Source organism: Asparagus officinalis, chromosome 2 (genome assembly GCF_001876935.1).
Source record: "Asparagus officinalis chromosome 2, Aspof.V1, whole genome shotgun sequence".
Taxonomy (NCBI): Eukaryota; Viridiplantae; Streptophyta; class Magnoliopsida; order Asparagales; family Asparagaceae; genus Asparagus; species Asparagus officinalis.
The window spans coordinates 58,060,969-58,077,799 of NC_033795.1; the positions used below are offsets into that span (position 1 = coordinate 58,060,969).

General features: G+C 37.6%; 2 protein-coding genes across 2 annotated transcripts in view; one reads left to right on the plus strand and one right to left on the minus strand.

Annotated features, from left to right (window-relative positions):
• LOC109831512 (ras-related protein RABA5c-like) lies at positions 10,799-12,204 on the plus strand. Its single transcript, XM_020398847.1, has 2 exons — positions 10,799-11,326; positions 11,582-12,204. The coding sequence occupies exons 1-2, from the start codon at positions 10,984-10,986 to the stop codon at positions 11,902-11,904; spliced, it is 666 nt and encodes a 221-aa protein (XP_020254436.1). The 5' UTR covers positions 10,799-10,983; the 3' UTR covers positions 11,905-12,204.
• LOC109831513 overlaps positions 12,449-16,831 on the minus strand; it is a 17,220-nt gene continuing 12,837 nt past the window's right edge. The window contains exons 8-10 of the mRNA XM_020398848.1: positions 13,855-14,060; positions 13,501-13,625; positions 12,449-13,066 (exon numbers count right to left, since the gene is read on the minus strand). Coding sequence (XP_020254437.1) covers positions 12,875-13,066; positions 13,501-13,625; positions 13,855-14,060 — 523 coding nt within the window. The 3' untranslated portion in view covers positions 12,449-12,874. The remainder of the gene's footprint in view (positions 13,067-13,500; positions 13,626-13,854; positions 14,061-16,831) is intronic.

Below are 16,831 nucleotides of genomic sequence, written 5' to 3' on the forward strand. Positions count from 1 at the left end.
TTGTATCTCACTAGTAGAAAACTGATCAACCTAGACGGAAATTTCCGTCTAGGTTGATCCAAATTCCGTCTAGATTAGTTCATATAGACGGAATTCCGTCTAGTTTGGGTGGTTTATTTTGCTTCCGTCTAGATTGAATCAAACTAGACGGAATTCCGTCTAGGCTGATCAACCTAGACGGAAGTCAACTTAGACGGAATAAAGAATTCCGTCTAGTTTGACATACCAGACAGAATTCCGTCTGGTATGTCAAACTAGACGGAATTCATACCAGACGGAATTCCGTCTGGTCTGACATACCAGACGGAATTCCGTCTGGTATAGTAGGCCAGACGAAATTCCGTCTGGTCTGCTATACCAGATGGAAATTCCGTCTAGGTTGGTTTTTCACAACCTAGACGGAATTCCGTCTACATTGACTTAATATAGACGGAATTCCGTCTAGGTTGTCTTTTTTCCAACAAAAAAAAATTAATTACAATTTATACTTTCCTGTACAATTACATTAATATTTGAATACATCCAAAAAATACTGTACACGTGAATACATTCAACCATCCAATTATAATCAAAATTCATAACAATTCCATCCAAAAACCAAATATAACCAAATCCAACACATTGTACAAATCCAACCATCCACCTCAAAATATACATTAATCAGTTTCGTCTAATACACATCCAACAACATATATACTAACAAGGCACATGACTAAGATAGGGTACACGACATGAATAAATGTAGTGTTATAACAAATAAAACTGTTTATTACATTAAAAATAAAAAAACCTCATCCATCATCGTCGGCGGGGGTATCTCTATCCCGATTACGAGAACGGGTGATGCTCCCTCCATTATCTCCACTCTGAATATTTAATTGAATAATCATTATGTGGTGTTTGATAACATATTAGATAAAAATAAATTTATAAATATAAGAAAAAATAAGGTACCTGAGCACTACTCTGTCTAGCGCCGGAATTATCGCCAATCGAGCTAATGATCCGTATGATACCACCATACGCGCTATAAGGAATAGCACCGCCTAAATATTGTATAACATACCCCATGAGATCGTCCATCGAGTTCGTTGTCAGCGCAACTCTAGTCATCTCATTAGTCACCTGAATATGCAGCTCCGGGTTAATTTTGTCAATCAGATACGCAGAGATACGTGCGACAAATGGCATAGCCTGGAAACTGCTTGTGGCTGCTCTCGTCGATGTAGATGGTGTGGAGGATGCTGTGGACGATCTAATGCTTATACCTGGTGAAGCTCCGACACCATGCAGAGGATATCTTCCTCTCCTATTATTAGGGAGAGATAAATATTAAACTTTGCTCTCAAATTTAATAATGGTAAACAAATATAAATACTATGTAGTATTCAAATTGATTCGATTTTTCACCATCCTTACCTATTATGACCCATCAGGTTCTGTGTGAGATTGATGTTCTCCTCTGCAGAAAGCATGTGAGGGTCCGGCTCGGTTTGTTCCTCCTCCTGCGAAATGTAGACAGATGCAGCCTCCTTAGATACAGTCTCAAATCCCTCCTAAAGCACAAATTTATAGCTAATTTAAGATAATGACCATATTATTTGTGTTCTCGTTTCCTCATAATGTTAACAAAATAGAATTAGTAATACTACTCAAGATATGTATAAGTCTCACCACTAACTCGAGATTTGCCGTGATATCCCGATTCTTCTCATCACCCCTATATTGTTCACGAAAAGTACCATATGCCGCTTTTGCCCTCAAGTGTATCGGCATTAATGATTTCCCCTGTCATATTATAAATTTTGAGATTTCATAATCATACTAAACATTAAGATCTTTTAAATCTTTAAATGACATATACCGTATCCTGACAATAAACATCCTCCAGATTGGCGTAGGAGTGTGAGCCCAAGTGATGGTCATGCAGCTTCTTTCTTCTATTTTCTGACCCCTTCGTGGTTTTATTCTTTAAAAAAATCTATAAATATAAAATGAAATAATATCTTAAAATTATAAACTAAATTTCATGAAACTAACCTTGGCGGCATCGCTGTCCCAATACATGAGGAGAGCCGTGAAATGAATCTCGTCAATTCGGTCATCGAGGTTTAAAAACATCTGTCAGTCCTCCTCATACCTGTCATAGGTTTCATGTCTGATCTCATGCCTCCATTGTTTGAGGACTGCTTCAACCTTGACATTAAACACATAATTCCAAGCCCCCTCAAAGTCCTCAAGGCAGAAGCAGTCCTGTAGATTTACATACACATTTAGGAAAGATAATTTAATATCAAATACTAATTATTAATAAATAAAAAGTAATAGCAATATGTAGTTACCATAAGCTCTGTCCATATCGCCTCGTATGCGCTCCATGGTAGTTCTCGAAATTGAAAATAAGGGTTGATAATGGTCGCTCTACGCACGAGAACCCCAATATATGCATTCAATCGGGTCGACCAAGGACCAACGGGCAAATTAGAACTATTCCACCTAATAATGACCCCAATTCCTCTTGGCGGTTGTTTAGAATCAGGCTTACCTCCGCCACGTCGTCCCTCTATGCGATCTGACTTAGCACCTACAATAATAACAACATGATAATATATCATATAATATACAAATGTAAAAATTAAAAGTATTTATACAATTTACCATTCGCTATCTCTCTATCTTTTACTGCGAGTGCATCAGCTTTCCTAGTCTCCAACACAGGAAGCATTTCCTGTAACTTTCTCGCAGCACGTGGGTGGTACTTCCTTGAGTCAGCCTTGGACTTATAAGAGTCCGGAGGTAAGGGTAAACTGAGATAGTCCTGTGTCTTTGGCCACAAGTCAGTATGGAATGTATATGATGGATATGTCGGGGTCCAAGTAGCACCTACATAAGAAAGAAGAATCATTAATATTAAATTTTAATTGACCATTAGCAATTATTAAATATTTAATACCTGTGTCGGGGGATGGTTCTGGTGCTGCATCAGAACCGCCGGGTGATGAATATCCCGTATCTTCAACAAATGAACACTATGAGGTAGATAACTAAAAATTTATTAAAGTATTAATTAATTTTTATACCTGCATCCGGAGATGGTAGTGTATCATCAGCACCACTACCTGGGGTGATACTCCATGATCGATCAGCCGACTGGTCAAAGAGCCTCTTAATCCTCCTCCTCATCTGCAAATTTAATAAAGACAATTGTTAAGAAAAAATTGTATACATGCTCATGAGATATGTTGTTATGAAATGTATTATTGTTTTTATTATGATAAGATAAAAATCGATAATGTGGTGTAACATATATAGTTCATACCTACATCCAGCGCCATATTCTGTGCGTAAGAGAATTCTTGCCAAACATCATCTGATGAACCAATTGGTTCACAATAATTATCTTCACTTTCTTCACTATTTTTTCATTGTTATTAGGAAGAACAACAGATCTTGGCTCCTTGTACAAAACCACCCAATCAGACATGATATTCGGATCTTTCACAAAGAAGCATTGATCAGCTTGTTCTGCGAAAATGAATTTCTCATCCGTATATACTTCTCGGTGAAGATTGACTAGTGTAAATCCATAATGATCCTTTTGCTTTTTTGCAGGACACCACCGAACCTTGAACATCGTGTAAGTACATTGTTTTGGTTTACCAAACCCGTAAATTACCTCAACAATATCTTCTAATTGGCCATAATATAATATGTCAGCTAAAATTGGATTTTGATCTCTTATACTTGAAAAACATTCTTAAGCAAACAAGCCCATGACCCCACTGTTCTGAGTTACCCTCCTATCATCGGTCTCTAACGTTCGAAATTTATATCCATTCACCAAATGCTCATTATAACGTCTCACTTCGTGATAAGGACGTTGTGCATGGATAATAATTTCATCTGGTAATGTAGTATCATCAAGAAGTGATTTTTCAACCTAAGACAAACAATTTGAGAATATTTAGGTGATGTTATATTATGAATGTTCAATAATTAATTGTAAAACACTTACATCAATTCTTAACCAATCAGAAAATTCTTTCTTATGTCTTTTCTGAATATTGTGCGCTGCATTCCTACCGGTTGTTTCATTCTTAAGCTTCTCTAGATGTCGCCTATATAAACAATATATAAGTTTGTATTGATAAACAACTATATGTAAAATGAATATTTCTTATCTATATTACAGATTTTATTTGTTACCTTCGATAGTCTTCGAACATATCAAGGTTTTCCAACACATATGCATGAATTTGATCTAAGAGAGATCTCGGGTATTTTTCACGCTTCCTCTCCTTTTGAGGTGCTTGAGATGTGGTTTTCTTCTTACGCATGTAACGTGATGCAAACACAAAGCATTCGTTAGCCACGTATCCTTCAGCTATCGAGCCCTCGGGACGAGCTCGATTGCGAACATTGTTTTTCATGCAGCCCAAGTATCTTATAATCATAAAAGTTAATTATTAGCACGGTAATTTTAAAAATGCGTATACAATTAATAAATATAAGAAAAATCGTAAATTACCTTTCAATCGGATACATCCAACGATAAGTAACAGGACCGGCGATTCTAGCCTCTCTTGCAAGATGCTGGGTAAGATGGACCATAATTGTAAAAAATGAAGGAGGGAATATTACTTCCATATTGCATAGAGTAACTCGGACATCGGCTTCAAGTTTCTTAAAGTCATCTACATCTATGACTTTAGAGCATAATTTTCTGAAAAATCCATAATACTCAATAATAATCTTCGACGCTTCTTTATCCATATTGTTACGAATTGCAACAGGGAGCAATTGATGGAGAAGAACGTGATAATCATGTGTCTTCAGACCTAAGAGTTTTCTCTCTTGCACCTGGACATTATTTGAAATGTTAGCAGAGTAACCATCCGACGACTTTACTAATTTGAGAATTTCACAAACTCGTTGCATCTGCTCATTTGACATTGTAACACAAGACGGAGGCAACTTTAATTTTTTAAGGCCAACGTCTTGAGCTTGCAAATCATTTCGGATATTCAAAGCAGTTAGATCTTGGCGTGCCCGTAGATCATCCTTCGACTTGTTTGCATCTTGTAGGAGAGTTGATACTATGTTATCACATATATTTTTCTCAATATGCATAACATCTAAGTTGTGTCGGATTTTAAGATTCTGCCAGTAAGGTAGCTGAAAGAAGATACTAAATTTAGTCCATCCTCTAGGTAATTTTTGGGCTTCGTCCTCAACTTGCATTTTACGAACCTTTCGCTTACGCTTCAATGGATTTTTTAACTTTAAGTAATCTCTTACTCCGAGCGGGTTAAATTTAGAATAGCGTTTTTTTCCAAACACAACTTTTGGAAACCCCTCACGTAATTGAACGATCTCATTACCTGTTAGTTGACGCGGCTTCATTCTTTTCTCAACTGTGCCATCAAACTTAACTGATAATTTTCTGTACTTATGACTCAAGGGCAACCACCTTCGATTAAACCAATAACAACTCTTTCGGCTATGTGGTAATTGAAGAGCTTTAAATTCTGGACCACATACAAGACAAGCACACTTGCCCTTCGTAGAGTACCCGGACAGATTAGCATAAGCTGGAAAATCATTAATCGTCCATAATAGAATAGCACGTAATCTAAACGACTCTTTTAAATGGGCATCATATGCTAAAATACCCTCAGACCATAATTATTTTAGCTCATCAATTAGAGGCTCTAAGTAGACATCAATATCATTTCCCGGAGCATGCTTACCGGGTATCAGTAATGAAAGTATCATAAACGGCTGTTTCATACAAAGCAATGGAGGTAAATTATATGGCATTAATACAACTGGCCACGTAGACCAGCCAGAGCTCATTACCCCAAATGGATTGAATCCGTCGCTTGATAGACCCAGTCTTACATTTCTGCAATCTTCGGCAAATCGAGGATAAATTTTATCAACATGCTTCCAAGCTACCGCATCAGCAGGATGTCTCAATTTACCATCATCTACTCGATCATCCTTATGCCACCTCATATTCTTTGTCGTTTCCTTGTTCATGTATAATCTTCGCAATCTAGGAGCCAATGGAAAATGTCGAAGCACTTTGACTGGAATTTTCTTCTGTGTTATCCCTGTCTCCGTTGTAATCCTTGTTGAAGAATTTGTACGATGTTTCCACCTAGAAACTCCACATGTCGGACATTCTTGAAGGTCTTTATTGGCCTTGTGGTACAAAATACAATCATTCGGACATGCATCAATCTTATTATAATCAAGACCCAGAGCAGAGACAATCTTCTCAGCTTGATAAGTTGTTTGGGGTATGCTATTCACTCCTCCAGGTATTACAGTTCGAAGCAAATCAAGAAGCATTTCAAAATAATTATCTGACATACCGCTAAGTGTCTTAATGTGTAGGAGTTTTAGCATAAATGAAAATCTGGAGTACTCGGTACATCCCTCATATAAGTCCTTTTCACTATCTTCTAGTAGCTCCATTATTCGCTTTATTTCTGCGGAGGAATGCATATCATCAATATTTTCGACACTCGCGACACCTCCTACCTCTTCGGCTTCAACTTCGTTATCATCTTCACTTTTGTCTCCAATATCATCCTCGACATTATCATCAACATCATATTCTGTAGGTCGAGGAAAAATATCATTCAACAATGTTTCTGTGTCATCTATTCGTTGGCCACCGGACGTACCAACATGCATATTTGGATCCTCATCTTCAGTGATACCCTCCCCATGCCAGTTCCAGTATTTATATTTCTCATCAAAACCTGATTTTATTAGGTGAATCCGTATATCATTTCTATTCAGCAGCTTCAAATTCCTACACCTACAACAAGGACAATACATAGCACCGCTTCTTAAATTTCTCGGATTCATTTCCGCATAACGCATGAAGGCTTCACATCCCTCCTTGTATCGTGTGTCACGAAATCTACGATGCCTAGGGATATCTATCCATGACTTGTCAGGAATTATCCTCATCTGTAAATTATATATAAATATTAAATACGATTAGTCTCACAACTACTAATACATCCATTACTCTTATACATTCAACACACATCAAACATACGTTCATATATCATTTAACAATATGAATATTTATCTACATAAAATATATATAAAACATACGTAAAAACTAATTACACTAATCTTGCGGCTGTCATAGGAAGGCTTCTATCCATTAAGAATATAGTAGTGCTTACATCCAACTTCATATACTTTGTATATTTTTATTTCTTGAAAATTTCGGCAGCACCTACCCGCTGTTCTCCCTGTACACTGTGCGGATGTTATTATGCGTATCAGTAATAACCCGAAACGTAGAATAACATAAGCTTATTGTACACGGAAAACAACGAATAGGTGCTGCCAAAACTTTCAAGAATGAAAATATACAAAGTATACAAAGTTGGATGTATGCACAACTATATTCCTAACCCGTCCGAGAAGGACAGATCCAATAATTACGAATTTCAGTACCAATTTTTTATTCCTATAATATAAAATAAACGCTTATTTTTGGGAGAAAACTTCGTCTCCTACCCAAATCTGAGTCGTATATCATATATTATAAGTCCAAATAATTGGATGTAATTATTGGACGGAAGTCTAGAGATAACGTTATTTTTTTATTCACCTAAATTGGATTATAACACATTATAAAATTTTATAATGTGTTATATATCACTCTATTTTTAAAAAAAAATTATTTCACATATTTTCACATCACAAACTTAAATAATCACACATACTTATAGCACGAATGAAACTTAAATGAGTTAGGGTTTATAAGTGTTTAAAACTCAATAATGATAACTAGTGTTGTTCAAATGAATTAACATGTATTTAATTAAGTTAGGATTTTCAGAATTGAACTCGTTTATTTTTCAACATAATTAGGGTTTTTAACCAAATTCAACAATAATTAATAATAAAATTGAAATTTCTAAAGCTCAGTAGAAAAATCATACCTTTTAAACTGATTTCCGCAACGGACACTGTGCCGGAGGGTAGAGGGCGCTGCGAGAGGGGTCAGGCGGACGGGGAGGGACGGTGCCTCGGGGCGTGTGGGGTTGGTCGGGAGAGGGTCGGGAGGGGAAGGGGCCTGCGAGGGGGACGTGGGGCCGAAGCGGATGAGAGGGCTGCGAGGGGGAGGCGGAGGCGGGGGGCAGGAGGAGGAGCGGAAGGGCGGCTCGGGCAGGGGGGGGAGGAAGCGGAGGGGCTACCGAGGGGGAGGGGGAGAGGAGAAGGAGCCGAAGGGGTGTGTCGAAGAGCGGAGGGGGGTGCGTCGGAAGGGTCTGGGAGTAGGTCAGGGGGCAGCGCGGGGTGTGTCGGAATTGGGGAGGGGAGGGTCGTTCGTATGTGGCGGGGGGGGGCGGTCGGGAGGCGGCGCGAGGCAGGGGGCGGGGGGGGGGGCGTCGGCAGGGGCCGGAGGAAGGCGGGGGTCGCGAGGGGGCGGGCTGCCGTAGGGGCGGCGGAGGGCCGTCGGGAGGGCCGGAGGAGGGGGCGTCGGGAGGGGTGTCGGCGATGGGCTGACGCCGAGAGCTAGAGAGAATGAGAGACTTAGGGTGCGGCGGCTGACTAGCAAGAACCCAGGCAACCTAGACGGAACTTCCATCTAGGTTGCCTCAACCTAGACGGAAATTCCGTCTAGGTTGTATGGTCAACCTAGACGGAAATTCCGTCTAGTTTATCCGATCAATCTAGACGGAAATTCTGTCTAGGTTGTATGGTCAACCTAGACAGAATTTTCGTCTAGGTTGACCTTTCCGTCTCGTTTGGCAAACTAGACAGAAATTTTCCGTCTAGTTTGATCCAAACTAGACGGATCAACCTAGACGGAAAATTTCCGTCTAGTTTGATTCAACCTAGACGGAAATTTTTTCCGTCTAAATTGTTCCGTCTAGATTGGTCGTTTTTCTACTGGTGTCTCTAATAAGTTGAAGCGCATTGAGCCAATAAAATAGGGTTAAATGCGGACACACCCACTATACTATTGTCAATTATATGCAGATAGACCCACCGTAAATCTATTAACCTGGATAGGTTATATATACTATTTGTCCAAGTACGGATAAATTTACTATGTAAACTTTTTTGACTCTTTTACAATGGTCAATCTATCCGCACAAATAAAATCACTGGAGATAGTGTCCACAATTAGGATGTAAACGGAGGGTCAATCCGTAATTAACGCATGATAATCTGCGGATTATTACGTTCGGAGTAAAAAACTGACTTCTTGTCTGTTAATTCAAGTTATCTAAGAAACTATCACAATCCTATCAGAGTTTTGAGTAAAGATCAATTGTGCTCCAGTCCTCACCTCCGCATATCACAACTATTCCTCAGGAGTAGCATGGCATATTAATTGCTTGTCGTTAAATACTTGCGACTTCGTATAAAATAGGCCAAAAAATTGTTAAAATCAAATGTTTAGGGCAGTTGAGATTAATTCAAAAGTAATATACTTATCATATACTCATATTTTTATTTTGAGAAATCACGATCATCCACTTATAATCAAATTTTAATTAAAAAGAAATAGCTTCACGTGCTCCCCTTCCCACCCGGGAAAAAAAACTCTTTAGAATGATTTTGCAAAAAATTCTCCCCGACACTGTTATTAGAGAATGTTTGGGAGGTTTTTTTTTTTTTTACAAATGCTTGTAAGCTATGCTAGCTTTTGACTTTTATTTACAAATTTTAGAAACTTATGTTAGTAGAAAAATCATTTGCTTGGTTAGAACTATCTTAGAGAGTGTTTATAGAGTTTTTTTTAAGTTGCTTCTAAGCTAGATTTTTCATATCTACATGTTTTGTGATATATCAAATAAAATCGTTTCTAAGCTAAATTTAGAAAAATTGGGTTTGTCAACTTTTGAAAAACTAGCTTATAAGCTCATCTAAATAAGTTGATTTGAGCAAGTAAATTAGCAAATTATCTTTCCACCCATACATCTTTAATTAAAAAATTATATCATAATGGCTAAGCCACAAAAAGTTGGCATAGCTTATAAACTGTAAATAGTAAGCTCTCCCAAACACCATCTTATTTTTAGATGAACTTCTAAGACCAATTTTTTTTCCAGTGAAACTTAAAAAGCTAATAATATGACCAAGAATGTATAACTTGAAAAGCTAATTGAAAAAAAACTAATTTGGCACAAAAAGAAGAGTTTCTCTCAACACCATCTACATCAGATTAAATCTCTTCCAAACTTGCAAAAGTGTGTCTAAAGCTCCTGAACTACTAAAAATCTCATAAGCATTGCCGAAAAGGATAAAATTAAATAATAACAAAAAAAAACGTACGAGGGTGTAATTTGATTGACCCGTTTCGTTCTTTAAAATGCTCTTGTTCAATATTTTCATCACAAACTTATTTATTACCCGGACGGTTAACTTCATCAGATTTCAAAACAAACACTCGTGTCTCTCACTCTTGAGTTGAGATCCTGTCCAATTGCAAATCGCACTGGAGATACTATTATTTATACTTTCAATTGTTGATCATTTATTTAACGGTTTTTCTATAGAGTGCCCTTGGGCACTCTATAAGAGAGGAGAGAGGTAAAGAGAAATGAATGAGGAGGGAGGCCCCTGATTTGCATTGGGATCTTCTCTTCATTCATTTCTCTTTATCTCTCTTCTCTCTTATAGAGTGCCCAAGGGCACTCTATAGAAAAACCGTTTAGTAAATGATCGTGAGTCCTTCCAAATTTGACACTAGTATTCTATAAATTGCACTCAAAAGAAGAATCATAAACATATATACTTGGGACAAAATAGCAGCCTCTCCGTTAAACCTAGTTTTGATAGTGAGGAGGATGTGAACCCCTCAGGGCCTCACCCTTCCCCTCAAAAACCAATATAAAACCTCTCGACCCATTCAAAAAAAAACCCAAACAAAAGGCCCCCTCAACTCAAATAGGGTAAAAAAAAACCAGAAACAGCAGCAGCAGACCGTCATCAATGGCAAAAGAAGAAGAACCGGAACCGGAGCCAGAAGAGTACTTATTCAAAATAGTAATCGTAGGCGACTCCGCCGTCGGCAAATCCAACCTCCTCTCTAGGTACGCCCAAGACGAGTTCAAGCCCAACTCCAAGGCCACGATAGGAGTCGAGTTTCAGACCCAGAGCATGGTTATCGACGGGAAGGACGTCAAGGCCCAGATCTGGGACACCGCAGGCCAAGAGAGGTTTCGGGCCGTGACCTCGGCCTATTACAGGGGCGCTGTTGGTGCTCTGCTTGTTTATGATATCACAAGAAGTTCTAGTTTTGACAGTGTGGGGAGGTGGCTACATGAGCTCAGTGGTGAGATTTTATTACGGTGCCTTTTTTTTTTTTTTTTTGTTCTGATTTAATTACTTATTCCCATGGTTTGCTTTTGTTTTGCGTTTTGTGGGTGGATTGTAGATTTTTTTTTTTTTTTTTTTTGTTCGGAATACATATTGGAACGCTGGTTTTATAATTCTTCTCGGAACTAGTCTTCTTTTTTTTTTGTGCGACCAATCCTATTATCTTTTTCAGTGCTGTTAAATCTGAGAAATCTCTACCGTTTTCTGTCAGCTCATTCCGACACGAGCATCACAAAAATGCTTGTGGGCAACAAATGCGACTTGGAGGACGACAGGGCTGTATCTGTAGAACAAGGCAGGAGGCTCGCGGAGGCTGAAGGGTTGTTCTTCACGGAGACATCGGCTTTGGGTTCGACGAACGTCAAGACCGCATTCGAGACGGTGATCAAGGAAATATACAGCGGCATCAGGAAGAACAAGGTGTTAAAATCCGATTCCCATGATAAGGCTCAACTGTCCCTCAACAGGATAAGCCTCACGAGCAACGGAAATAACGAATCAAAAGAGACGTTGAACAGGCCATCCTGCTGCTAAATTCAGACTTCATCACTTACCCATGTTCATGCGAAGAAGATGAAAATGTAAGGTGGATTGGTGATTTCTCTCTCTATCTGAATAGGGAAGTTTTGTTGGGTTGGTTTTGTTGAGAGTTGGCCGCAAAGTAAGTATAGTGTGCTATGTGGAATGGAATCTTTTTCTTTTTTTTTTTTTAATTTTCTTTTTTCCACCGTACACCAAAAAAGCTCGTAATGTTGGTGGTCTCTGACTGATTTGATCCCAGCCTTTCCAATTGAGAAAAAAAATACTACTGGAGAAATATATTGTGTTCATTCCCTTGCGCAGGCAAGCACTGTAATCGCACATCTACAACAGACACATGATGCTTTCAAAAACATTGTTTTTTACGATCAGAAAATAGACTGTGAGATTAGATGCTTCTATCCAGCAACGCAATCTAAAACTAAAATTACAAGATGATATCAGTGCTTATTACCTGTTGGAACCAAGTGCCCATTGATATGCGGAGCGTAGTAGTCGTGATGTGTATTGTTTAGAAATAAGCTCTTAATGTGTATTGTTTAGAAATAAGCTCTTAAGCACAACATTCAAAAACTTTTTGTCAGAAACATCTACAAATTCTTACGAATTCTTACTGATAATGTACATTTACATTGCGCAAGTGAGATCATAATACATGTTTTCACATTCAAATTAGTAAATGAACTTCCCAATAAACTATACGGATTCTCCGTAGAAATCCAACGAGATAGGCAAGGCCGAATCTATAGTGTACTGATGAGGTGCCTTGATATGGATTCGGACTAATATGAATTGTTGCCAATAAACATTTGGGACCTGAGATCATCTTCCAAGCTTCATTGTAACCACTAGTTCCACTACTTTACTATTCACACTGCTGGTGAAGGTAAATTTGACCAAGTGCAACCAGATTGAATAGTGACAAGTGAAACCATGAGAGACAAAGCTTCCATGTAGTCTAAAATTAGATCTTCCTCTTTCCCCGGTTTCTTGAATCACTATCCCGTAGTCTAGAGGATAAAGAAGATGCAGGAGCTGCTGCGGGCAAACCAATTGATTCTGGGATGTCGAGGTCAACCTTCATTGATGGCCCAGCCATTGCTCGTTTCATATCAAGCCCATGTAGAGGCTGAACACTTACCCTTGTCTTTTCTATCTGTGTCAGATTTCACCAGAATCAAATTCATAAGAACATTTCTCAGAAATATTCTATAGAGAGGGCCTCAACAGAATACCGCATAGGGAGGAACGAAAGGTGACACCTAGCGTATGAATGCACTATCAAAATGTATTCACCCATTGCTATGATATACAGTAATTTTTTTCAAATAAACACTAATGATTGCACTGATGAACACAATTGATATGTGCATTGATATTTGTGATATACTAGGTGTCACCCTCTACTTCAATATTCTTTAGAGGGCTCTTTATGTGATTTTTTCTCTCTCTCCACATTTCTGTGTGGTGGAAATATGGAAAAATTTTGATAAAATCAATCAGAAATCAAGAATTGCCAGTATGCATGAATGCAATAATTTGTAGAAGTTCAGATACACAAGCCGAGTTCATGATGCCAGTTTCACATACCAGGTCAAGGTGATGAGTGCGTGAGTGAGCTTCTGATAGTCTCTTCTGCAAGTCCTCTTCTTTCTTTCGTTCATACTCAGAATTCTCCATTTGATTTTCCCTCTCACCAAGCTCTTGATACAAGGCTGCATGTGGACAGCACCAGCTTAATGACTTTAAACACTAAAATGCAAATTTTATGCATCTGACCCCTACTCGAAAGAGTTATACAGAAATAAACCAGTTAAAATTTTCAACTTCTTCTGGAAGTGAATCTCATTTCTGACACTAAATGCATAATTGTACCAGGGAAATGGAAATGATTTTTCAGGTTAAAAGTAAACAAGCCAGATAAATATATAACATTGTAAGCACCTGTTAGTACAGAAAGCACCCAAATCTGTGTTGGAATATCATAAAGTGTCTTGGCCAGGGTCAGTGATGACTTCAATATCTCCCTCGCTTGGCCAGTGTCATGGAGTTGTAATGCTAATGTACCTAGGATTGTCAAATACTGAGATACAAGTTGAATATTCCCCAATTGTTGATGCGCTATTTTCAGTCCACTAGCCAGACGAATTCTGCTTGGAGTTTAGAAAATGTAAAGCAAATTAACATGATAATTCTCTACGTCAACAAACATGAGAAAGATTAGTTAGCATGCATCACTCGAGAAAATTATACCAGCAACATATCTGCAAGTGGTACTGTCATTAAAAAGCTTGCATTAATTTCATTATTGATCAGGTTACAAGACAATGTTATCATTGGATTTTTATCCATTTAAGTTGTACTTTGATGATGATTTTCAAAGTCAACAAACATGAGAAAAATTAGATAGCATGAACCACTCCAGAAAAATATACGGGGATCACATCTTCAACTGGTAGGTACCATCACAAAATTTTTGCCCTTATTTCATTATTGATCAGGTAACAAGACAATACCATCATTAGAATTTATTCATTTCAGCCTTTGTGTAGTTAGATGTTATTCAGATCGATTAATCAATAATCACACTCACAACTTATGCTGGAGTAGGAAATGATAAAAATGGGGAACTGTATCAAATAAAACTGATTATGATTTTGACTTCACACCCTACAGAAACCAGTTGGACATATGTACAGTAGTTCATAACCCACACCCAGGTAACTTAGATCAACAGCTTCTTATTGAGTATGGCTTCACGTGTTTACTTTGGACCTCCTAAACCATTCTTCCACAACCATGACAACATTATATAATCCAAAAAAAAAAAAACTCACAAACATCTCCGATTGCTTTCATTGAAAAAACAATCTTTTACATACAAAGTAATCACCAACAAATTTAGCCATTATTGCATAACCATTGGACGATGAACATAGCCTTGACGTTGAATAGGGCAGAGAGAGAGCTGATGAGAAAGAAGCATAAGAAAAGAAAGAAAGGTGATCGGCCAAAAGCCTCCATGATGGGCAGGATGACGTAGTTCACCCTGGAGAGCCAGCTAAATGGCACTTAAATACCCTATTGTTTCACAACCTTTACACTTAAAATACCACGAACTGTAAAACGTAGCACTTAAATGATGCAGAAGCATTAGAAGTTCAAGAGTTATTCTCAGACTGCATGCATAACCTTGATGGTTTCAGTCAAAACTTTTCCTAGGAGCTTCCAGTTAACTCTCAGATTGAAGCATTGCAAAGATTAATGAGTTTATTTTCAAATGAATCTGATTGCGCATGAATTGAGTTTTATATAGAAAGATATCTTCAGAATACTAAGGGGCAGTCAATCTGGCCTGCAGGGTCTTACATGTTTTCTAGGATATATAAGACAGAGTTGTCTTTTAAGATTTCTATTTGGGTCTTGTCAGTTCTCTACTACATTGCACGGATATAGGTGTGGACATGGGTGCAAACATGATTATAGACACGGGACACCGCAAATTTGTAAAATTTATGATACGGGGATACAACAAATTGTTCAAAACTGTTGAAAACATGAAACTGAGAAAGTGAGAAATAGTGAGATACAATCAATAAATTGTTCAGAATGTGATGATCTCAACACTATATAACACAAATCCTAACTCAATTACAAATTACATGTCAAATTTGAAAATCCAAAGAAACCTAGAGTTTAAAAAACTGAAATATTCACTAGTTCTTGTAATGTCTTTTCAAATGCTTCTCTAGCTCTCTTTGATCTCCAATGAAGTCCTCTTTAACGATCTTTGACGGAGTCAAACAGCTTTGGGGACAAAAGGTTTTTTGGGTTGAAGACGACAAAAAAGAGAGGCGAAAGAATAGGGAAAGGATTTTTGAGAAGATTTAGGGGTTGGGTTTGGGTTTTCGGGTTTAAAAACTTTTAGTGTTTAAACCCGCTAAGCAAATAAACTTAAATTTTGGTTATAGGGTTGCAAATTTGGCTTTTTTGTCTTAAACCCATATCTACAATGAATCCACAGTGAATACGAGTTCGATACACGTTGGACGTGGACTCATGGGGCTTTTCACTGTGTTGGTGTATCCCAAGTTTTCTATAATCGTAATGCTTGAAGGGAGGTTTCATGCTTACACACACACACACAAAAATTATATATATGTATATACATATACATATACATACAATATATATATAGGGCTAATTTTAGAAAGCCCCCCTCAACTATAGGGGTCGCCTCAAAAACTCAATCAACTATGTTAACTTTAGAAGATCGCCCTCGATTATGGAGTAGTTGTAGATAACCTTCCTTAACTTTCAAAATATTATTCATCGCCCCTCAACTTTTCTCACTTAACCTCCTAAACTAGTATAATTTAAATCCAAAGGAACAAATAATTTAAAATGACCATACTATCCCTAAGAAATTAAAAAATTTTACCAGTGTTCCTTTTTAATTTTTTTCTTAGTTAAAAATAACTCTCATTTTATTTCACACCTCTTCTTATTCCTCCTCCATTGTTAGGTTTACATGCAACACATTTTTTTTTTTTCTTTTTTTTCTCTTTTTTTGAAATACTAAACTTTTTTTTATTTTACCTGCTAATTCATACTTGCAATGTTTAAAACAATTAAAACTTTTAAATATTTTTTGAAGTCCTCATCAAACCCCATCGAACCAAAGTCTAATATTTGATTGGATTGGGTTTTTAAACTCACATGAATTTTCTTCAACCAATGGTATTTTAGTCATTGCATGAGTTATTTGAAACAACTAGAAAGATAAAGGGAGTTTTGTGAGACACCCATAGTTAAGGGGGTTTTAGTTATATTTTGAAAGTTTAGGAGGTTTATCTACAACACCCTCAAATTTGTAGAGGTTTTCTAAAATTAAAATCGCTTAGGGGGGTTTTCTGAGACA